Source organism: Thunnus albacares, chromosome 5 (genome assembly GCF_914725855.1).
Source record: "Thunnus albacares chromosome 5, fThuAlb1.1, whole genome shotgun sequence".
In the NCBI taxonomy this organism is placed as follows: Eukaryota; Metazoa; Chordata; class Actinopteri; order Scombriformes; family Scombridae; genus Thunnus; species Thunnus albacares.
In genome coordinates, this window is record NC_058110.1 from 23,595,500 (window position 1) to 23,620,249 (window position 24,750).

At 39.1% G+C, this 24,750-nt stretch overlaps 1 protein-coding gene across 2 annotated transcripts in view; it reads right to left on the bottom strand.

The window, feature by feature from the left end:
• Positions 1-15,102: 15,102 nt before the first annotated feature.
• LOC122982831 (cadherin-4-like) overlaps positions 15,103-24,750 on the bottom strand; it is a 252,166-nt gene continuing 242,518 nt past the window's right edge. For both annotated transcript variants that reach the window (XM_044352407.1, XM_044352406.1), the window contains 5 exons: positions 23,736-23,975; positions 23,239-23,475; positions 21,391-21,530; positions 21,133-21,297; positions 15,103-15,832 (listed from right to left, as the gene is read on the bottom strand). In XM_044352407.1, coding sequence (XP_044208342.1) covers positions 15,626-15,832; positions 21,133-21,297; positions 21,391-21,530; positions 23,239-23,475; positions 23,736-23,975 — 989 coding nt within the window. In that variant the 3' untranslated portion in view covers positions 15,103-15,625. The remainder of the gene's footprint in view (positions 15,833-21,132; positions 21,298-21,390; positions 21,531-23,238; positions 23,476-23,735; positions 23,976-24,750) is intronic.

A 24,750-nucleotide genomic window follows, 5' to 3' on the forward strand; every position in this document is an offset into this window, starting at 1 on the left:
AAGTAGCTGTCATATCTAAAATGTTTGGTTCAGGATTATAATGAAAAACATTAAAGCTTTTAAATACTGGTGCTGTTTGCTACTTTTCACCTGACAGTACTACCTCCCTTCCTCCCTCTCTGTGTGAATGTGAAGGAGACCATGAGAGAGCACAGTATGCTTGTAGGAAGCAAATTTATTTTTAAGTTGTTCTGCAGTCTCAAAGTTATCTTGAAAAACAAAGAGAAAGGCAAAGAGGTTAAATGCACAACAGCCATAATTATCAGCTCGAATTAGTGGTGCATCTACTGTGTTTTAAAGCACTAAATTATCTGCAACACATTTCACTTCTCATTGTTCATTCATCATATTAAAGCACTACAGTAATAATAGAAAACAAGAACACCGTTAACAGCCGTGTGATTTACTTTGGACAGAAATAACTGTGGATTTTTTTTTTAGGTTATGCTACCTCAGGTTGAAACAACTATGATTATTTCCACTGATGATTGACTGGTTGGAGTGGTTTTACTGGCTTGATTTGGCAGCCATGCAGGAGGCAAGTTCCCAAATCAATTTTTTCCCTAAAAGGTCAGGATAAGCCCATGTTGTAGAGGAAACTTCATGGCATCAAATCAATCTGGGGCTAGACAATCTCTCATCGCTAACAATAACATTATACTTCTGAGTGATCTCCATCATCCCATAGTGCATTTTTCTTCTGTACTGAATAGCATTACTCTTTCCCAGTGAGGCCGGTATGGTTATCCATGGTTTCTTGAACATGTTAGATGCATCGTTGGACATATGATGTTGCTTTCTCACAAGCCTGATATAGTCACCGTGGATCATTTATCAGGAATACACTGCATTATACAGCATTTCCAACCCACCGTCATGAAGACACAGTGCTGAATGATCACACAAGAAATTATGCTGGAAGTAATTTGCATTGATGTTATTCTCTGTGTTGCAAAAGCATCCTGAATCAACACAGACCCAATTGTTTCTGTTGCTGTTTTCTGTATTGTGACCATACTTTATATGTGGGATATGGATTTCCATTATTCAGCCCATTCTGTAAGCAAAGGGAGAGGAGAGAGGAGGTCCCTCAGGGCCGAGAAACAACCTCCGCCTGCATCCTCTGCGCATAATTGAACAAATTAGCAATGAACAGCTGTTACCTGTTAAAATGACCCGCTTTCATTTTATCGCCATGGACAAGAGGTCTGATAGCATCTGCATGCTACATCTGTCAGCTATTGTGATTAGCTTGCCGATTCCTGCTTTCAATATATCATGACAAACATAATTACCTCAACATCTCTTTTTATGGATTCTACAAATCGCCAGGCGCACAGAGCATGCCAAGTGTCCATCAATTACAGCCACGGTCTCCTGGTAGCCTGTCCACTTGGCTGCTTCGACTTTGTCAAACCACTTTCCCTTAAGAGAAATAAGGTCTCTAATGATTCTGTAAGTCAAAGCTTTAATGTGATTTAACTTTTTAAAATCAAGATTGAGGGTGCGATAATTGTGGAATACATGAACCTTGTGACTTGACCCTTCAGCCTACATGCTAGGGCCCCATCAATGGTTCAACCTCCTGGAATCACATGAAGCTGAAGAGCACTTGCTGATGCTGATCATCCTTTTACTAATCAAGCAGAGTGAGTTCAAGAATGGAGACTTGGGGCAGTTAATGGCCATTTATAAAGTTTTGGCATTCATATGGTTGAAGTTAAGTGGCTGTAAAAGAATGGTTAGCATCAAAAGTGGTGCACCAGTTAATTGCCTGAAAGTGACTGTGCAGCACTGACCTGATGAGGGATTTATAACATAAGTGCTCCTCTGGGGTGGACATTTCTATCTGTTATCTGAATAAAAATAGGGAAAGTGAAATAAAGAACATACTTTGGATAGAGTTATGCAGCCATCCGCTAAGGTCATATAAATTCACCTGAAGTTATGATGCAATAAAGAACTACTTTTCAAAGCATTATACAGTGTGTGTCATCTCAGAGAAAAAGAATACCACAAAACTTAAAGTTGCATTATTACAAAACATTTTGTTAACAATGGATCAAATGACTATGTAGGTGTAATGTGAAAGGGCTCACTAGTAGTGACAATCCCACAAATAATGGCGATGATCAACAATGATTATTTACGTATGAATCAACTTGTTTCCTTCGGCTCTATGGAGCATTTTAGCATCTTTCAGCTCATAGTTTTGGTTTTATGGCTCACAACTTTACTGTTTTCTCAGGAGTTAGTTGGTGGAGACCAAAAACATTCATGAGGTGGCCACCACTCACAATACACGCTAATGTTGCTTTGTGTCTACTGGATGTGTAAATCGGCCTATTTAATTTAATTTGCCATTAAAAACTTATACTTAGTTGACATTATGTCAATGTTGATTTTACAGTTTGTTGCACTGCCCCCAAGTGGCCAAACATTAGTTATTTCAGGTTTAAGTCAGTATAAACAAATCCATGAAGTCCCTAAATTATCAGCATCAAAATCTTTTCAGCGCTCTTCTTTTAAAATTCAATTTGGTCTCCAGAAGGTTTGTAAAAAAGATCACGATGACAGCTAGTAAATGGTAAACAGACTTCATTTATGTAGTGCTTTTATCCAATGCGCTTTACAATTTGCCCATCAGTCACCTATTCAGACACACAAACATATGCCAATGGCAGAAAGCTGCCAGCTAATAAGTGAGAAAATACATTTTCACAACATGAAAGTATTACCTGAGAATTTTTAAAAATCAATTTAACACGTGTTAAATTAAACAGGTGTCATTTTTTCCAAATGGCAGATATCTCTTTTTTCTTTTTTTAACAAAGGAGTTATGTTTATTGTCCACTGGTGGCATTCCAAATGCAAAGTAAATGTCTGTCATCCATCTATTCTGAATTAAATCTGCATTATTGCTGCAATTTCCATCATAGTACACTAATTGCCACGATTAATGTCAATTTATTCTTAAAAATGAGAAATGACCTTATCTGCATGTGTATATGTCATATTTTTCATTCATCACTTGAAGTAATGCTTGTATCATTACTGTTTTCTTCTGAATCAGTGAAATTTGCCAGAAATGAGGACACGAAGAGCATCTTTTGAAAAAATGCACCCAGCCAGCTTCGCCGTCCGTGAGCCAAATGATGTCTCATCTTAGAGGCAACTCAAATTATCCTCCTCCTTGATTATGTGGACACATAGTGCACCAATCAACAGCTGACCTTTTACTGCAGGAACAGTCATAAACACAGCGAGAGGAATGTTGGTTTGATCTGTACATCTTTAGCAGTCAGAGTAAATGGGGTGAAGTAGAGAAAATCATATTCACAGATTGTCTCATTTGTGCAGAATAGAGATTTAGAATAGACATAATTTTGGACAGAACAGTATTAAAACTTAAAACTTATAAAGTTCCAGTCTAAGTGGCTGCGGTGATTACACAAACCATTGTGAAATGATGTTAAAAGAGCACAGCGGTAACATAAAGCAAGCCAAAGGAATATAGAGACTCAATTAGTTAAGTCCCCCATAAGGGAGACTGTAAACTCTTGAGGCTCTATTTGGTGTGGAAATGAAGAAAATTGAAGATTTGGAACTGAGCAAGAAAGTACAAAAGGGATTTGAATGTAAGACATTTCACACCCAGAAAACAATTTTTTTTCTGTCTGGGGTTTTCTCAGCGTGCTTATTGTCCAATTCCCAAAACTGTATCTTCAGATTAATATTTCAGATTTAAGTTTTGAGAGGAGAGAGTTTATTGTTGCACCAAGATCTCACAAATCAAACATGTCCACTTTTCTGCAAGCGTTTAACTGCAAATAAATGATCTGGATTAGATTTGTTTATTTCTTTCACACCAGATGAAATCTAAAGATTTAATCAGAAGACACAAAAGTGCTGCTGTTCATTCTTGTTAATATAGTTGAATATGTTGATGCAACCATTCAGAGCTCTGTATCTGTTTTCTACACCAAAGCACGTGCAGAGCAAAGAAGATGTCATCGCAGTAGTTAATATAGTAGCTCCATCGGGGCCATATCTTGAAGCTCTGTGTAGGTAAGTACTGACAGATGGTCGTATCATGTTGACAGTGTGTGTGTATGTGAGTGATAGATAGCTACTCTGTGAATAACTGTGGAGCATAATATGATTTGGATGTAAGAATGGAATCTAAATCTGATTTCAGGCAGTACTATGGGCCCAGAGCTTCACTCCTTTATCTCTGTCCCTCGTCAGCTATAATGTGGTCAGCTGCAGCTGTTCTCTCTGGGGTGTGGTCTCACTGACCCGGGAGGGAACTTTATCGCTTCCAATCTCACCCTTTAGACGCTTTTATACCTTTTTGAAATGACTCTCATCATATCATAACACTCATCCTACCTGCCACTGCCGTCCAAACTATGGTTCTTTAGAAAGCTTTGTATGAGTTGAATATCTTTTGTCAATATGGTGACCGGTGTAAAAGGGCAGTGTAAAGTTTCAGGATTGTTTCCCTGCATGGTTTTGTGCTTCTCTTGACTGTTTGAACCCTCTCTCATTTCTCTTGAGAGTCCACTCCTCCCCAACAGTGCAGTTACTCTCTGAAAGGATTAGATGAGGAGTTCACCACGGGGGCATCAGGCAATCTGCATACAATAGCCCACCACGGCTCTGAATAAATCAACATCGATGTAAGATAATAAAGCCAATGCGGTACGGCTATTTGTTTATTCTTATTACACAGAGGGGCGCACTTTGGATCATTCGGAGTAAATGCATTACTTTGAGAGGACTCAGAACACAGACCACCCATGCCATCTCTATTTCACTCTATGTCTGTTATGTCTGGGTCCAGAGGCGGTCCGGCAGCCCACTAAAGCAGCCATTAGATGGATATCCAATCAGACTTGGGCCATTCCCTCCTTTCCGCATCCTCCTCTGTCCCTCACATCCTCAGGCCATCATAGAGGAAATGAAAGTCACTGATGGAGAATATGAAGAAATAGTATGGATAGATGGATGACTGGTCTGACTGTGTGTAAAGAACCCCCCTCAGGGAATATATATATATATATATATATATATATATATATAGATAGATAGATAGATAGATAGATATGTATGCAATGATTAGTTGACTAATTAATTAGTCAGTTGACAGATAAGTAATTGGCTATTACTACTATTAACAACTATTTTGATGATTGCATGATCATTTTTTAAGTCATTTTTTAAGAAAATATGCCACATATAATGATTTAAAACTTTTCTGTGACATACATGATAGTAAACTGAATATATTTCGATTCTGGACAGATGGTTGGACAAAATGAGACATTTGAAGAGGTCACCATGGGCTCTGAGAAATTATAACATTAACATAACAATCTTCTGACATGTTATAGAAAAAATGATTAATTGAGAAAATAAATTGGCATAATAATTGATAATGAAAACAATCATTAGTTGCTGCCCTAAATATATACTTGACCGTATGCTTACATTACATTTTGAAAAAGAAGATTCTAAAATGTTGCAGCAATGTGTTTTCCAAGGTAAATAGAGATTTAATTATGTAAGCAAATGGGAAACATCTGGAACATCAGGCTGAGACATATTGTTAGTTCTGATCTCAAGCCTTCTCTCAGACAGAATGCCCTCCTCTGACAGTCTAAAGTTTAATATTGGGATTATGAATTTTGTTGTTTGTTGATACAGATTATTCATGTCTGTGACAGTGTTATCTCACACAGTTGTGTGATTAGTTAACAAAAACAATGTAATGCAATGTCTGTTAGTCTGTTATTTCTCTTGTGTAACAGCATCTATGGTGTCAAGTTGTGTTTTCTGGTTCAGCTGATAAATTCATCATCTGGAGGAAGTATGAATTAGGAATTAACAACTCTGAGAAAACATCTAAAACATGAAGCAACAAGCATGAACACACACACTGCACACATTAGAAAGTGTTTAAAACACAGATGTCCAGTGCTGTAATTTAAATAAGAACATTTACTCAAGTACTGTACATATGTACAATTTTAAGGTACTTGTACTTTACTTGAGCATTTCCATTTCTGTTACTGTCAACAGTTACTCAGCTATATTTCAGAGGCAAATACTTTTTACTCCATCACATTTATTTGGCAGATATAGTCACATGTACTTTGCAGATTAAGAATTTACAGACGACACATATGAACATCTTTCAAAATATATATAGACTGACCAACAGTATATAAACCATCTACAACACTAAAATGCTACTAGCACATGCATTAGCAATAGCAATCCAACACTAAAGTATATATACACTCACATGGTTAATTTTTCTGCAGGATGATGTCTTTTACTTTTGATACTTAAAATAAAATTTGCTGATAACACTTAGATAGATTTTCAATTACTTGTAATGCAGTCTTTGTACATTGTGGTATTGCTACTTTTACTACTTAAGTAAAGGAATACTTCTTGCATCATTGTGAATATCATTTCAACACAGTTTTCCCTATAAAGATGATTGGATTTCAGGGCATTTTGTTGCATATATTTATACCTTGTAATGAGAAAAATCATTTTCTGTGGTTTTCAACTGGCGGTCATTGCCCACCAGGAGATCATTTTAAGGGTTTGCAAGAAAACTTGCCTTTTTGCCTTTTACCTTTTGCCTTTTTTTCTGGACATATACTGAGTAGCTTTAGCCTGGCATCATTATTTAGTTGAATTCACCTCACAGCTGTGACAAAGCTGTACTTGTACACTTGTAGGCATCATTTGGACAAACATCAATAAGGTTTAGAGACTTTAAACTACAGAGTTTATATTAGTACCATCCATGTGTTGTACAAAGATAAGTATGTTGGCAGAAAGATTAAGGCCTTAATTAGCTTAATTAATGATGTCGTTACCATGACTTGTTATGTTTAATATATCATTGTGATTATAGTGGGACATTATGTAGCCCAAGCTCAACTTTCAAAAAATACATTTTCTGATTTATGAACAGTAAGAGGGATGAAAGCAATTCTTAGACAGAGAAGAGAGAGACGTTAAAGCCAGTGTAGGTAAAATAGATGAGTCAGAGCAGGTTTGGAGGGGATTTAAAAATACTTTGCAGAATACATCTCTGAGACTCACCAAATGTTACAAGCAGTGCAAATTGGAATTCTTTCTATATGCACTTTGTTGCACTTACCTGAGCACCCACGGAGCATGTAGGAAGTTATACACATTCACTTTTCAAGAGTGCCTTAGTTTTTCCAATATTTTTTGTGCCTTTTTACTAAATAAGAGCACCTAAATGAATTCAGATTACTGTTGGCAGCCTTTTTACAAATATGGAAAGATTAATTGGTGCTTTTATGGAGTCTAGAGTTCGGTTAATGCTGACCTGTTCATTCAGCAGGGATATAATAGGCTTTCATAAAATGCAGTTACCAGTGATGTCAGTGACATGAACATCACAGGGTGTTCCGGTCAAGTCTTTGGAGGGAGAAAATACAGCACTTAATGTCCCCCACACTCACATTGTATGACGATATCGTCTCTCCTGGCAACAGTACCAATTTGGTGTGTGTGGGTGTTTGTGTTTCATCTGGGTCTGCCTTATCCGAGCTTGAGTACAGCAGACAAAATAAAATCCAACCAGACGGAGACTTCATTTGCGATGATACTTTGTGTGTTTAATGATAGATCCAGGCTTCTGTGTGGTGTCACATGAAGTGCGAGAGAGAAGCTGTTCTTCGTTTCATTGTAGATTTTGCCAGATAAACGAATAGTTCGACATTTGGGGAATTATATTTTGAGTTCTGAACATATTTCCCAAAATAATTTTTAATTATATTTTGGAAAATACGTTTATTCACTTATTCACTTTATCAAATTACACACACAAAACTGAGCCGTAAAGTTAGTAAAATAAGTTGCAGTGCAGAATCGATGTCAGCTGTAAACCACCTACCTGTATAAATCAATACAAAGTCAAAATTCAGCATGGGGCAATTCTGATAATCATGTGACTGTTAACTGAATTAATCTATTCTGACCTATCCTGTCAATCCTGGAGTCGTGCTGGTTGGAGAGCAGGAGTGGGTTTCCCTTTACTCTCAGTTTTCTTGTAGTTTGAGGAGAGAGATTTGTGTCTTCATGTGTGCTTGTGTGAGCAGTGTGTAACAGCAGGGCTCACTCTGTCTGAGTGTGCATTGACATGCTCTGACAGGTCAATCAATGAGGAGGAGATGCAGTGTGCTGTTAGTTCATTGACCTGCTGTGGTAAAAGAGAATAAGTAAGGGTCATCTCATCCTGCTCCTCATGCAGCCCTGCACTGATTGCTAACTTCTTATCTTTTCTACCTTCTTCTGCTTTTATAGAGGCTATTGTTGAATTAAGATTTAACAAACAGCTGAAATGTTAGTAGATAATTGTGATAAGTCACTTTAAAGGACCAGTGTGTAGGATTTAATGGTAGATAGCGATGAGGTTGCAGATTGCAACCAACTGAATACCTCTCCCCTCCCCTCCTCCTCCCCTTCCAAACTTGTAGGAGACAGTGGCCTCGAAACTCGTGAAAAACGTGAAGGGCTCTCTCTAGAGCCAGTTTGGTTTGTCTGTTCTGGGCTACTGTAGAAACATGGTGGGCTCTGTAGAAGAGGACCTGCTCCCTATGTAGATATAAAGGGCTCATTCTAAGGTAACAAAAACACAACGATTCTTATTTTCAGGTGATTATATACTAATTAAAACATATTTATGAATATTATATTCCATTTCTGCCAAGTTCTGCTAAATTCTACACATTGGTCCTTTAAGTTGCACTGCCAGCAATGTATTGTTGAGGAACCATACAGGTGGTTTTGGCCTATAAACTACAAATAATGTATTGTCGATTGCCAGTATTGCCAATATTACAACACTGCCTGGCAGGGTGTGTTTCAAAAAGTCATGTTGGTGCATTGAAGGATGCTCCGACATTTCAGATTTTTGAGATTTTTACGCTTTTGGGTGCTTGCTTATGAAGCGCTCCAATGAAGTTCTTACTGTTTAACAAAGCTATACACAATTTTATTAAATTTCTTTGACAAGCAATGATGCTTGATTCAATGATGCTTTTCAATGCTGATCAACTGACTCATTTCTTATTGTCTGTAGTGTATGTATCCATTTCACAGTTTTAAACATAAAACTGTTCTAAATGTACCCAAATTTATTTCCTGTTGCAGTGTTTCCTGTTTCCTAGCAACACAAATCCAATGAATAGTTTATAAAACCTATTACAAACATTACATTCACTTGACCAAGTTCAAACATTTTTTTTTTCTTGTGCAGCAATAAACAAGGTTCAGGGAAAATTTAAAAAAAAAAACAACCAAAAAACATATTTGCAAGTGTGGTATTGCTCAGCTGTAGTTTGTGTAAGAGCCACATCTATTTTAGATTTCCATGGTGACAACATTTGCAGCACAAAGGGGAAATATAGATGGACATTAAAGTTTAAAAAAGGGGAAAGGAAAAAGAAAATCAAATGCACCACTTTGTATTTTCATACTGGGTTGATTTGTCGCTGCTTTTCATCTGCTTCAGATGGGAAAGACTATGATCCCACCGTGGAAGAGAACCCCGTCAGACACAGTTGACAAATGAACAGCCTTAATTGTGTTGATCATTTTAGCTTATGTTTGTTCACGGCCGGCACTGAAACTAATTTTGAATAAGAAACTCAATCAACCACATATTAGATCAGTGAAAACAGAAGCAAATCATTTTAAATTCTCAATGGTTTTTATTCTAACATTGTGAAAATGTTTCTTGTAAAAAACTGTGTATTTTATGCAAAACTAGTATATTCTGTATATTCTTTAATTAGTATACTGTGCATTTAGCATTATAGCTCTCTTTGCTTATTGTGAAACTGTAAACTTGAAAAATGGCATTGTTTTTGATCATGAATTCATTCTACTTTTTAAAATTAATAATAAACTTTCTTTATTTAGCACCTTTTAGAGCAGCGTTCCAAAGTACAAAATTAAAACAATTCAGCACCACAATTAAATGAAATCCAGCAATTAAACATATGGAGAGTAAAAATGAATAAATAAATAAATAAAATATAATAAAATAAGATAAAACAATGAATTAAATAAATAAACTACCCACAACACTGTGGAACTGAAAATATAAAACTTTGAGCTATGTTTTAGGACATGATTTAAAAGATGTGACTGATTCTGTAATCCTAAGATCTTCAGGCAAGGAGTCCCAGAGCTGACGGGCCCTGACTGCGGTCATTTTAGTCATGAATCGGGACTTAGGAACATCCAGGAGGACTCTTCCTGAAAATATAATTAGGAGCCCATCCATGAAGTGCTTCAAATGTATGTATATCAAGGCAGGTGTTGCTCTATACACTATAGGTCTCAGTGCCTTCCATTAAATTATGCTCTGCTTTTCAAGCCTTGTGTAGTGCTGCTACCTCATATAAAGGGCAGATCATTTGGCACAGGAAACTTTTAAAGGGATGTTGATGGAGGTTGGCAGGCAGTATGTCCAAAAAAAGGTGATCTGTTAGCAACAATGTTAATGAAGCAGGCAAAAATGAACCACAGCAAAAAAAAAAAAAAAATTAAGCTGAAGCAAAACAAAAAACTAATATCTGCAGCCTCACAGAAAACTGCCACCTACTCTCTTCCCTTGCTTGTCACAATTGACTAGTGACTGGCCTTTTACCTTCTCAGCCTTACCAAACTGGAACGTACCATTCACTGAGGTTACCATAGGGTGAACTAGACTCATACCAAGCTTTCAAAACATATAGAACAACATTGGTGTAAGATTTCTCTTTTACTGCTGACAATCACAGTTTTCTATGGGCACACATGCACAGCCACAAGTTCATCAAATTATACAGAATGTAATTTGCTACAGAACAGTTTTGTCCTTACTACCTCAACTTGACAATGTCAACTGCTTAGTGCAGGTAAAGATGCGCACCTGTTGTCACTATCACTGATTAAGCAGACGATCTGCCCGACCATCACAGAACAACTCTCAAAAAAGAAACATCTCAGCAGGACTGAAACCCTTCAACCAAATTGTGAAACGCAAACTACTCAACTGAAATCCGTATTCCGTTATTTGTGTAACACAACTGATAAATTAACAGAAACATTGGACTAACATTTGTGATTTAATACACAAAACACTAGTAATGCTGGGAACGATGATATAAGTTGTTTTTAGTTAATAAGTAATATTTTATGTATATGCGATAATGTATCAAATCATTATAAAATCATACAAAGTTGCAAGAGTAAAATAAGCACTTTTACAGTTAATTTAACAATTTATGGTCAAAATAACCACATTGGCTGTTTAAAAATAATTTGAGTGTGAGGAAATGCATCACTTTGCAGAAATCAGCGGGTGACAAAGAAGAGACAGGAGGCAGTGTTCATATAAGGAGGGGAAATGTTTATTTATAACACATGGTGCTGACAGGGAGTCTCCAGCTCAGCGTCTATATTACAAGGTTGATCTGCAAGGCTGCGCATGTACTGTACGGTATTTGGAAACCAAGATTGCAGTGGCACTATAAACACACGCTTGAAACAACAGACTCTTTCCCTTTTTTTTTTTTTTTTTTTTTTTTTTTTTTTTTTACATTTTCTTACAAAATGGTACAAACAACAATACAAAATATTTGTGCTGTTGACAATTTACAAAAAAAGTCTTTAGACTCGATAACTGTGCAATTATTTTTTCTGCTTTTTTTCTCCTCCATTTGAAACTATGTGAGTATGGTACACCAGAATCCCTTCTGGACTGCAACCTCGGTCATGCGGGCTGCGACACATTTTAAAATGTTGTATGGTTACTGTAATAGAACTCATCTGTCCATTATAAAAAGACACATGCAAAAAGCTCCAATTGTACAGTTACAGTTTGCCTAACTTGGTCTGTTTAGCTTCAAGCAAATACTACATTATGTACACTTGGACTTGAGCAGTATTGGGAGAACTCGTATGAAACACTGCTGCCTGCCTTTGTAGCTCTGGCCATTGCAGGGCAAAAGTCTGGCTTCTGCAGGAGCCTCCCATCATGTGTGTGTCCACGATCAGGCAGTGTCCAGACCAAGTGTCTGTCAACTATCACCAGTCAGAGAGGCAGAAGAGCTGTTGTTGACACGGCCGGGATGGACTACAGCAGTGCAATAGTTCTTCTTTCATTCATTTGCTAATTCTCCCCTCAATTTAGCAAAGAAACATCAATAAGACAAGTGGACCAACTATGTAACAAGTAATGATCTATCTTTCCTCCATTTCCCCTCACAAATTGCATTTAAATGGAGGGTCAACTTTGACTCCACTGATGATTTGCTGCCGCGTGTCATCACGAGTCATTGATAACATTCAGTATCATAATGGCATTGTGTCATGTATGTATGACACAGTCATAAAGGTCGGTTACCCAGTGTGTGTGTGTGTGTGTGTGTGTGTGTGTGTGTGTGTGTGTAGATGGGGGGGGGGGGGGGGGGGGGGGGGGGGTGCCTCCTGCTATGTTTGGCCCTCACTCTGCTGTGAACATCTGACAAGAGAGCACGAGCATTTCATGAAGCATGTCTTTATTCTGTGAACGCTGGATGGCCTTCAATAATGTTGGAGCTCCGCAGCTGAATTCGAATAATGCTGAAAGAGCTCATATAATACAGAACACTCATGTATATACAGTAAGGCCTAGAGGAGTGAGTGTGTGTGCTAGTACAGACTGTACAAGTTGGTTTGAAGTGGAACCTTTTCACCATGAGGAAGCGAAGATTGAACAGCGACACAAGTATGGCTGTAAGCTCATATAGAATCATACAGATTCTCTTAAATGCACATGGCTTTTTGTGGTGAAATATACCTTGCCAACTATTGATTTGAAACAAAACTGGAGTGAGAGAAAATGCAAAGACCACACAGAAACAGATGAATCATGTCACCAAATGTATAAAAATGTTCTGTATATACAACATTTATGTGTCAGAAATAATCACAAATAGCAGAAAGTAACAGCTGTGTTTATTTTGTGAAGATATTCTGCAGGCTGAGGAGCAACTGGATAGACAGGAGCTTATCCAGCAGCAAGCTGTGGAAACCACTCCTTTTCTCATGTCTACTCTGACTGAGCTCTAAGCTGACAGCTGTCCTGAAAATCGCCGCTGTCAGTTTCTACACCGCAAGGTGCAATTTCCACCCATTTCTCTATGAATCTAAATCATGAGATTCCTACCCTGTTAACCTTGTTAATTATACTATGACCTTCCTTCCCTTGTTTATAGTCATATCACACTCTCATCCATATTTCTTTTTTTATGGCATGATGAATATGTATTAACAGGTATACTCCAAAAGAATAGTTACTTTTTTTTCACAGCGGGCTCATTTTCTATTACCATTGTTAAAAACTAAAGATTGTTTTTTTTTATTTATTTATATCTATTCAAATGAACTGTGAGCAGGTGAGGAACAGTTGAAAAGCATCAGGAGAAAAAAGAGCATGAGTGGAGGATCCTTTTCATCAAATTGCTTGAAGAACATTTCCTCCAGGCAATAATTATATTCACAATTAAAAGAGGATCTGGTCAATCCACATCAAGTTGAAGCCGGCTACCACTGAGGAGCGTTTCAATGGGCACTCAGAATATACGGAATGATTAAATCTTTCTATCATTCACCAGCATCTCCCGTGATACTCTGTGGAATGTTTTGCACATTTAAATAATTTAATACAAAGACTAAAACTCTTTATTTCAGCTCTCTATAAGCAGTGCTGGGGTATATTCTGAAATACGATTACAAAAGCCCATGGGTAGTCCTGCTTTTTCATTAAGTTACAACAAAATTGTCTTTTAAAATGTCTGTCTTTTAAAGCTCTATTACTGAAGCTTTAGTTTTGCAAGTCTGCTTTGATAAAATGCAAAACTTCATGACAGACTTTTTCCTTTCTCTACCTTTTTTTTTTTTTCAAAACCTCTTGAAGTTGCAGCCAAAATTTTTCAGGAGAAAATTTCAGATGAATGAAATGCTGCCTGAAGAGAGACAGATTGTGAAGGCGCTAAATCCCTGGCTGAGGCTCAATTCTCCCAGTTTCTGTGACAGGGACCAGCACCAAAGTTTGTATATCAAAAGTTTGTCAAGAAACAACAGTGAATCAACAAAAGAAAAAAAACAAAACAAAAACAAAACAAAGCAAAAACCAAAAGAGAAAGGGACTCAGAATGGGGCTCACACAAGCTCTGAACTCTATATGTAATGCTATCAGAGCTATGTGAAGTCATCTAGTATTTTCTTTACCCTCATGTTTGTACAGTTTATATAGTTTTCTTTGACATATTTACCACACAATAACTGGCGATGGTAGTTACCTTTGGGTGTAGGGATAAACATGCAAACCTTAAATGATCTTAAAGGCAAAGTCTCCTTAAATAACCCTCATATGTACTTCATATACAGTAACATTATAGAGGTAACACACTTGACTTGTCAACCTTTAAATTTTAGTAACAAGCCTTATCAAGCTTTAGGTGCAAATACTGAGAGCTCAAAACAAACACAGCTGCTATTGAAGCCACAATAAACAAAGACATGCAATGCATTTCTTCTCTAAGACAGTCCCATAATGTATTTTTGTGATTTCACCAATCACATTCAAGTTGGCTGTGATCTAGGAGCACAGATATGCCTGACTTGAAAAGTTAATGATTTGTCCATAACTTACAGACACACTGTAGGCCTATGTACAGTATGTCTACATAAAGCGCCCTCTTAAGCCAGTGCTCCTCTGAAACCAGCACTGACATCTCCCGCAGCTACCACAACCCTGCAGGACAATAGAAATGACAAGGGAAGGTCTGAGTTAAAGGGTCAGGGGTCATACGGGGGCATGTTAGCCCAGAAAATGGCAACCAATCCTGAGTTAGCGGGAGTCTGCTAAAATACGCACCACTGAAGGCACTTTTTAAACAACAGTGCTTCTGTTCTAAGTAATTCAAGTTCAAGAAAGAATAAACCAGGGCCCTCCATGCAGGAAGGACTTTCATATCATATCTGTTCTGTTCTTTTTTACCCCTCTCCTTTTGTTCCCCTCAGACAAAGCAAGCAGCTCAAACCTAAAGCTTCTGCAGAGAGGCAGGCGGGGGCTTACAGCGAGGGAAAAGTGAAAACCCTCAGGAATAGGGAACGTCTCGAATCGAAGGGGAGTGAGGACAAAAAAAGCTGCGCAAACTAAAGGAAAAACAAAATCAGACAAAAGTAACCTAAGCCTACATCTAGCATAAAACTGAAAAATGAAACAAAAGCGCAAGAGTTTGAAAATACAAATTATGAGAAGCCTGCAATTCAGAGCTTCTGTTTCAGTCTTAGACGGGCTTAGAGCAGGAGACGGTTGAGAAGAGCACCCAAAACTGACTCATGGCACCGGTCCTCTGTGGTGGGTAATTTGATTGGTTGGTTGGTCAGTCAGTTGGTCAATGTGAACATGTCATTGTTAACTTGTGTTCAGTAAGGGTGTAACAGCCCCATGTGTTATAGGGACAGAGCATGGCAGGCCAGCTGACGGGACGAGGGTGTGTGTGTGTGCATGTGTGACTGGGTAGATTTAATCATCATCCCCTCCTCCGTACATGTCAGCCAGCTTCTTGAAGCGGGGGCCCCAGTCGTTGAGGTAGTCATAGTCCTGGTCCCCCGTGCTGGAGGAGTTGAGGGAGCTGACAGAGCCAGCGGTGGAGCCGCTGCCCTCGTAGTCAAACACCAGCAGGGAGTCATACGGAGGGGCTGTGGGGTCGTTGTCTGCTGCTCGCAAACCCTAAACAGGATGAAGAGGAAGAAGAAAGACAGTGGTCAGTATTCACATGCCTATACAGTCAAGGGTGATGGGAAAGCAACACATTGGTAGAAGTAAAACAACAACAAGAGACAGCAGAGGCCAAGATATCCAGATTTTTAGTCCCTAGTATGCGCCAAACTCCAAAAATCCTGGATTCTTCATTTCCCATAATGCTGCCAGTAGCATTTTTATTTCATTAGACCCTCCCTTTCTGGTAAATGCCAGAAAGGAGGGTTGTATCTTTCAAAGTCCATGCCCCCCATTTAATGCAGGAGCCACAGAAGACATTATACAACTGTTCACAGACTGAGCTCCCCGTGACCAGTAAGCTAACCTTTATTTGTAAAGCAATATTCATTGTAAAGAATGGTCCCTTTCATAGTGTTACATTATTGTATATAATGTTTTCATAATTGAATTATTATCGGCATTTTAATGTCGTAGCTGGTCGAGGTGGAGTTCATTTTTACCTACTTTACATACGGCTTGGTGGTTTTGTGTGTAAAATCTCAATAAGCTACTTCTAGTAACTATAGCTAAATGTAGTGGTGTAAAAAGTACAGGTGACATGCTACCATCAGAAATGTAGTTGAGTAGAAGTATGAAGTAGCATGAAATGGTGTCAAGTTATGGAGCTTAGCGTAAATTCAGACCAGAAGACTATCTTAACCATTCATTCATTTCCTACTCATTCACTCTCCCCTGCTAGTCCCGCCTTCACATCAGCTGTTTAGGGGCGTCACTTCTAGTTATCAAATCAGATTCCTCCACGATCTCTAACCGCCAATCACGGCTCAGCTGTCAAACTTTAAAATCTGTTTTCCCTCTCTGCCGCTGTCAGCTGTCATTCCAGATCAACTATCGCGACCCTCCTCCACCCCATCTACCTCCACGGCGTCCAGAGCTCGCTCCTCTCCTCTTCATCCCCCATCACCATCTCGCCTCCTCCTCCACGCACTTCAGCACCAGGCTCGAGTTCACCAGAAGCAGCAACCTACACCACCAAGATCCACGCCATTCATCACCACCACCAGTGTCTAGAGTCTATCGGGGGGTTATCCTATTCTACTCTCGCATTCCCCATTGTGAAATCACGATGGGGTCTAATCACCAAAGACTTATCCACTTCATCCAAAGACTTTTTCACTTCACCTTTCATGCTGTTCAAATAAACATCTTTTACTCCATGAATTGAGTCTCTCCTGATTGAAATACTAGGTTTTGTTCAGCTCCTGCCCGAACTTGAAAACAGCCTGGTTAATTTCAAAGGATGCATGGGACAACTCACTGTTCTTTTCGTCTTTTTATTTTCAATCCAATTCCGCTTTGCTTTGTTTCTCTTTATTACTGTCCAGCTTTTGTTTTTTAGTAAAAGTAATAAGATTGCTTTGTAGGGCTATTGACATTGACAGTAGAATTAGTCAGATTGATAACCTTTAAAGAAAACAAGGGGAAAATGTACAAAAATACCATTACTTTCAAACAAAGACATTTACTCTTTAAATTAGAGATTTTCTTATTTACCTGTCCCCTTGAAATATATAATTACAGTATGTCCATTTAGTTATACTTAATCAAAGTACAGAAAAAAAACTTAATTCTGTAAACTGTCTGTCTGCAGCATTGTGCTCAAACAATAATATACACATGACTCATAACCATCACTTATAACCAAGGTAAGTCAACTCATAACAGAGCTATAAAGTACAACCATAACCATTGTTTTGTCATGCTATCTGAGTTTTAACTCAATACCTCCCACTTGAGCCCCTGGTTCTTGAACCCAAAGAGGTCAAACTACTCTAATCCAAGTCCTGGTGTTGGAAGGGCTGAGCTGAATCCTCTGGTGGATTTGAAGTGTAAGTTGTTCTGTTGTTTGTCCATCCTCTTTACCATCTGTAGCCCCAGTGTTATTTTGCTCCTCTACAGGAAGCAAGACAACTATATGCCTGATGTCTCTGTGAAGAACCATAGCAGGGGATTTTTTTCTTTGTTTTGCCAACCTTGATTGTGTTGCTTTCTTGGACAGCCTTCACAGTTGAGACTGGGTAGCTTGGGAATGTTCAGACATTCACATCCTTCAAGATTCCCTTCTTTTCAATGTCAACACTGATCACCCTGGCAAGCTTGTACTGACCCCTCAAAACATAATGGTCTGCTAGCCAGGCGATGTCTCTAACAGCAACATTCCACTCCTTATGTGCTACTTACTCCTCACAAACAAACTGGCTCCAGCCGACTGACTCCACTTCTTCCAGAACTTGTTCACTTCTGCCTGGATAACTCTTAATCTCTTGTAGGAATAGCCTTCAAACTCGAAGCTTCCTAGGTCTCCTTTAGGTCTAGCCCTAACTAGCAGTACAACTTAGTTAAACTGCTGAACTTCTTCTCCTCAGCAGGTCGCTTAACTACTGAGCCAGCTGGAGCTCTCCAGATTGCAGCTTCTCCTATACTCTCAGAAGTCCTTGGAAGAGTCACAAGTTATTTACCATCAGGGTTGTTTTGCAGTGCACTACTCTGCTTTCTCTTTGCCTGAGCTCTGGTTAGTGGTGCTGAGAAAGCCTTTCTCTGGAGTTTATCTATGCCCTCCTTGGCACCTGCTGCAGCCTCTTTGACTGACTTCTTTGGCCACTCCTCCGCTGATCGCCTCAGGAACCCAAGTCTGTTCTGCCATTCAGAACCTTCTCAAAGATCCTCAGGAGTTACTCCTCTTGTTATAATGTCAGCGGTGTTCAGGTCCCCTGGGATCCATCACCAGTCCTCAACAGGTCCAGCCTTCTGAATCTCACCAACTCGGTTTGCAAAGAAGGTCTGGTATCCATAACTGTCTCACTCAATGGCTCCCACCACCGCTTGACTGTCCAGTAGGTGATACCATCGTTTTATCTCCATTCGGCTGTGCTTTTAAATCTATCTTCTAAGCCAGGCTGGAAAGACAGCACCACAGATATCTGCCTTGGCTAGTTCTCCTTTTTGGTCCAGTGGTGTAAGCTTTGCCTTGGATTCGACCAATCTGACCTGGATACCTTGCTCTGTTTCCCACCTGAAGTACACCACAGCACCGTAGCTCTTGTCACTTCCATCAGAGATCAGAAGATCCCCCAAGGTTTTCCAAGCCAGCCAGCTGGTGTGAGACTTCTGTGGAAGGTGATTTAAGCCAGCTACTTGGCTTAATAGTTCCCTTCTGGTAAACTGTCTGTCTGCAGAATTGTACTTAAACAATAATATACACATCACTCATAACCAAGGTAAGTCAACTCATAACAAAGCTGCAAAGTACAACCATAAATCAAGCAATCCAGACTGACATGTATAATGCTAAACATTAATACCAAAACCAACACTTCTCTGATCAATATTTATGATTCATTTCATACTAGTAGCGTCTTTTGATTAAGCCGCGAGCTGAACACTCCTTTCTTTTCTCTGTCCGTCTCTCTCTGTTGAGACGCCAAGTTTCTACACAGATGTTTTCACTTCACTTAATGAGCCGGCTTTTTCACCGTGATTTGTTTTTTTGTTTTTCCTTCAGTGGTGTGCTGATTTAGTAGCTCTGCCAGAAATGGAAACCGAAAGTGAAAGTCAAGAGTTTTAACACAACAAACAGTACTACTCAAGCACCTCAGAATTGTACTTATTTAGAGTACTTGAGTAAATGCATATGTATAGTTACTTTCTGTCACTGGTATGTATCAATTCTATCTTTGTCAATAGCCCCTACAGTATGTTTAGTATTATGTTGACTTGAAAAACATGTATGATATTGTGCATGGAAAACTATTGGACATACATGACATTAAAGGGTGTGCCAATGCTCTGTAACAAAGCATAATAGCGTTCATCATGCTATCATTTTTGTAAGGCTGATCATACTTTTCCTTCCTTGAATCGTTTTGTCTGTAAAATGTCAGAAAATATTGAAAAATGTCCATCACATTTTTACTAGGAGATGACATCAAATGTCTTGTTTTGTTTGGCTAATAACCTAAAACCAAAAGATATTCAGTTTACGATGATATAAAGCAGAGAAAAGCAACTGATCCTCACATTAAAGAGGGTGGATCCAGAGAATATTAGAGGCAATTACTTAAATGATTAACGATTACCAAAATGATAGCCAAAATAGTCATGATTTACTAATTGATTAATCAACTAATCTTTGCAGCTCTACATTTTTGTCTCTATTCTTGAGTTTTAATGTTTAATACTCTATAAGATACCTTTGTTGAAATATGCATAAATAGTGCAAATAGCCTACTTAAAATGGAGATGTGCAGCATAAATGGCTACTTAAACACTACTGGCTTCATATGGGCCAGTTCCTCTGGTAAAGCTCAGTAGGCTTTAATTTTGTACTACATGTAGGGTGAAATTTTCTGCATTAAAACCTTCTTTGTAACATGCCAAGAGTCACTGTGTCTGTATAAATTAATTATAAAAATGCATGAGGAGCTGCTTTGGCCAGTTCTTGTTTCTAATTTTAATTTTTTTGTGCAATCAAACCATCTTCATCAATATTTTGTTGGTGTTTCATAAATAAGATGTGAAGAGGTCTGTTTGTGTTTTCTGCCAGCGCTCAAACCTGCACTTGTTTCTAAGAATGACAAATGAGTTCCATTGACCTGAAGGTTAGGCAGGTGAAGATAATGGACTTCATCCACTTCACTGGAATACAGAGAGAGGCTATGTACAGAAACCTAAAAAGCCTCAACCCCCAGGAGTACAGTGGGTGGTAGGAACACCATGTGTTTGTTGTGTTTGTGTTTTACCAGACTGCTGGAGCGAGATCAGGTGAGTACATATGTGAGAGGGGGAGAGAGAGGGAGAGAGAGAAAAAAAGAGAGAGAAAAAAAAAGAGGGCGAGAGAGAGAGAGAGAGAGACAGAGAGAGAGAGGGAGAGAGAGTCAAGGCTGGATGGATCAAAGCTGAACAGCTGCCAACACCTCTCGAGTGTGAACGTGTTGTCACGAGTCTGTCAATCAGCATTTTCTCGCATCAGTGTGCCAACGCTGGAGTTATGTGTGTGACAGTGTGTGTGTGAATAAACCTGGCACCGTGAGAGCAGCTGTAAAGTAAAACAAAACTATGTTGTTTCTATCACCATGCTAGAGTTTACATATTGAACAGCATCCAGAAACAAGTAATCACATTAAATGTCAGATCAATGGAAAGTGAAAGTGAGAGGCCAGTTCACTGTGGGGGAAACAGTCTAATGACTGTTGAGCTCTTGTGCATGCAAGATGTAATGTTTGTTGTGTCCACAGCTGTGTTAAATTCACCTCATGGATGAAGTCCCCTATGTCTCCAGGGTGGGGCACGACAGGTCTGATTGGGTACTGGGACTCGGGGATGATGGGACGTTCGTCCACCCTGCGTACACCAGGCGGCTTGCTGATGATGTGCTCCAAGGAGTCAGGCTGCTGCAGCTGGCTCAGGTCGTAGTCCTACATATCCACAGGGATGTACAGATGTAAGCAGGGCACAGTGGGGTCAACTTGGAATGTGATTGTGTGTGTGTGTGTCTCTCAGGATCTCACCTGGTCTTCCTCTCCTCCTCCCTCTTCATCGTATTTGAGGATGTTGTCTCTGACATCGTCTTCGGGGTCAATAAGCAACTGCTTGGTCTGCCTCTCCTTCTCTCTGCGCTTGATCCACACCACAAATAACAGCACCATGCCTGCGACAACACACATGAACATGATATATCATAAACCTTTAGGGTACACAGCAACAACCTGCATCAAAAACAAAAAAAGACAGGAAATAGTTTCTCCTCATCATTAAAAGGTCTACATACCAATAAACTTGGATTTATAATGTATTTAATGAGATGTTTGCTGGATTACAGAGCTGTGCTTTTTGTGTGTATGTGTTTTTTTGACAAAATGAAATTTACAACAAAGGTAAAGAGAAAACAGGATACAAGCTATCTGATTCACATATCACAAAAACTAGAATGAAATTAAAAAAATGTAAAATAAAGGTGGTGCTGGGGGTTTAGCTCATATGAGAGACAGTTTTTCACATATAGATATAGTTCTTGTGGCCTTACAGTTTTTACTAAGTTTCAAGGTGTTCCAATATATATAAAAAAGTGACTTTGAATACATTGTTTGGTTTTTGGTTTGAGAATTTGCTGGTGTGAATATAATACTTCCCAAAAATCAAGTTTACAATGTATGCAACATCACATTCTCTTAAAATACTAATTTCCTCCTCCAAACAAGCACTCCCTTCCTCCCGTCCTTCTTGTGCTTCTTCTTTGAAGAAAGTTCATCATGTCAGTCCAAAAGATTTTAGCGTAGGTGCAGTAATAAAACAGATATGCTTCGTTGAACTTGTAACCACACCCGACAGTGATGTTACAAGATCCTGGATTACACCTGTGCATCACTGCTGCAAGGTGAGAAGTTACACCACTGGAGGTCAACCAAAACAAGATTTTTATGCAGTGTTCTTCAAACCTCTCCCATTATTCTTGATGGAAAAAACTGTCAAGAACAAACAATGTATGTTTAAGTTTACCTAGTAGTAGCAGTAGCATGATGTAGTTATACCACCACAAAACTTCTTAGGGAGGAGGTCAGGTGCATGGATGGGACCTTGACATGAGAGACTGCTGGTCACATCTTCTTTCCTACCACCAGTTAGTTTAACTATGGCCACATTCTTTCTCTAACTTAACCAAGTAGTTTTTGTAGCTTAATCGTCCTAGTGTGAGATCAGAAAACATAGTAATATGAATCAGTTTAGTCGTCTTCCTTGCCCTTCCCTCCCGTCCTTTCAGTTTTCTTTTTGGCATGATTTTATTTTTTGTAGTTTTATTGTTTTGTATGTAACTTCCCTTTGTGTTAATAATAAGAACAATGATAATAAACTTGTAAAGCTTTATGATAGCAGTAGTATTAAAAGGATGGATCATTTGCACACAATATGACATTTTAGAATACTTTGGAAAAATCCTGCAGCTGGAGGTGAATTTGTCTATAAGAATTGTCTGTGTGTATGAACAATGCAGCCCTCAGCAACAATGTGAGCCAGCAGCATGAGTCACAGGCTTGATAGCAGCCAGACATTTACCCTACCAGGAAAAGAAGACAAAAACCTCCTTGTCAAGAGGCGCTGGAGAGGAATCCAGTAGTCAAGGCATTCATCCATTATACAAACTATTGTTCGTGTTGTTGTATTACAGCCCGGTGAATGTTTAATTAATGAGTTTGCCCTGAACTGCTCTTTTTTTTTTGTCAGAAATGCATTTTAAAGCCAATCACAGGCAGCTTTTAGCTTTTTGTGTTTTATATGTGTGATACATGTGTGTCAGTGCGACATGTCCGAGAGTATTGAAGTGTCAGTGGATGAATGCGATATAAACGGCTGACGCTTACTGAGCAATATGATGATGCAGATGAGGATGGAGATGATGGCTCCAGTTCCCAAACCAGCGGCTGCCACAGCCCCAACGGTGGTGCAGTCTCCGTTTTGATCGCACGGACACACCTTCACTTTGATGACCGACCTGTTGGACAACGGAGGGTTCCCTGAGTCCGACACAACTACAGGGACCTCATACACCCCCGGCTCTAAATATATCTGGTACCGTAGACCCAGACGAGCGTAGTTGCCTGTGTAGAGTGAAGAGGAAAGAGAAAAGTTACTAGATGTTACTAATCGTCACATGTATTATCCAAAACTCTAGTGATTCTCAACCTGGAGCCTAAATGACCACAAAATGGTTAATTATGACCAAAACCTTAAAAATGGCTGGTAATAAATGGCTAGACTAGTGCTACATCTTGTGCTATACATTTATGCATAAACCATTCCATGTACTGATCATAAATTTATTTTTATCTGTTCTCTGGTACTGCTGACACCTCCTCACCACTGATCCTAGAAGTCGTCCAGTTGCGTCGGATGCTGGTGGGAAAGCTGGGCAGCTCGAAGACAAAGGGCCCAGCATTGGGGTCTGTGTCGGCATCAGCGGCAGTGATGTTGACACCGTTGGCGTTCTTGTTCATCTGCTCACAGATCTGAGACTCCCTAGGTATGAGCACTGGGGGGTTGTCATTAATATCTATCAGATAGATCTGCAGTGTGCCTGTGCCGCTGGCTGCAGGAGAGCCTGAAAATGGTAAGAAGGAAGAAAAAAATAGTATCATGACGGGAGGAAAAGACGACAAGAGAAGATGTGTGCAGTGAAAGGGACAGTTGAGAGGGAAGAGAGACATGAGTTGTGGGCCGACAGAAAAGAGGCAAATAATGAAAGAGAATATAAAGAGAGCTTTAAAAAAAAAGGGAAGAGAGGAGGTGAAAGGAAGACTGTTTATCTGCAATGGTGATGGTAGGGGTGCTGGAGAATTTCTGTCCTTGACAGAAATACGTTTGACAGTTGTGCTCTCCAGCTCCTCTTTTAGCCTTACAGCCAAATCAAACCCATCACAGTTGATCCAGATGCAGGCATAGCTCATCCAATTGCCTAGAGAGGGCTTATGCACAATAATGATGACTGTAACACAATCAAACAAGTCCTTGTCTTTGTGTATTTACAGGTATCTATGATTCTGTAGATAAAGACACTTCTGCCTGCAATATTAACAACGTATTTCTGAAAGATGAACAGTGCATTTTGATTGTGGTGCTCCCTTATCACATCACACACACAATCACTTAAATACACTTGAAAATGCACAAACTATGTGCTTATGTGCTCATGCATTAAGAGCATACCTGCACCGCATGCTCACATACATAAAAATAACTCCCTGATCCCAGGTAATCAAGCACTCTTGAAAATGATTTGCACAGCTTTAAATGACCTTTAGGGAGATCTGCGAAATTGTTTATAATGTTACCTGATTAATTCAAAGCAATTTGAAAGCAACTGCTATTTTCCCATA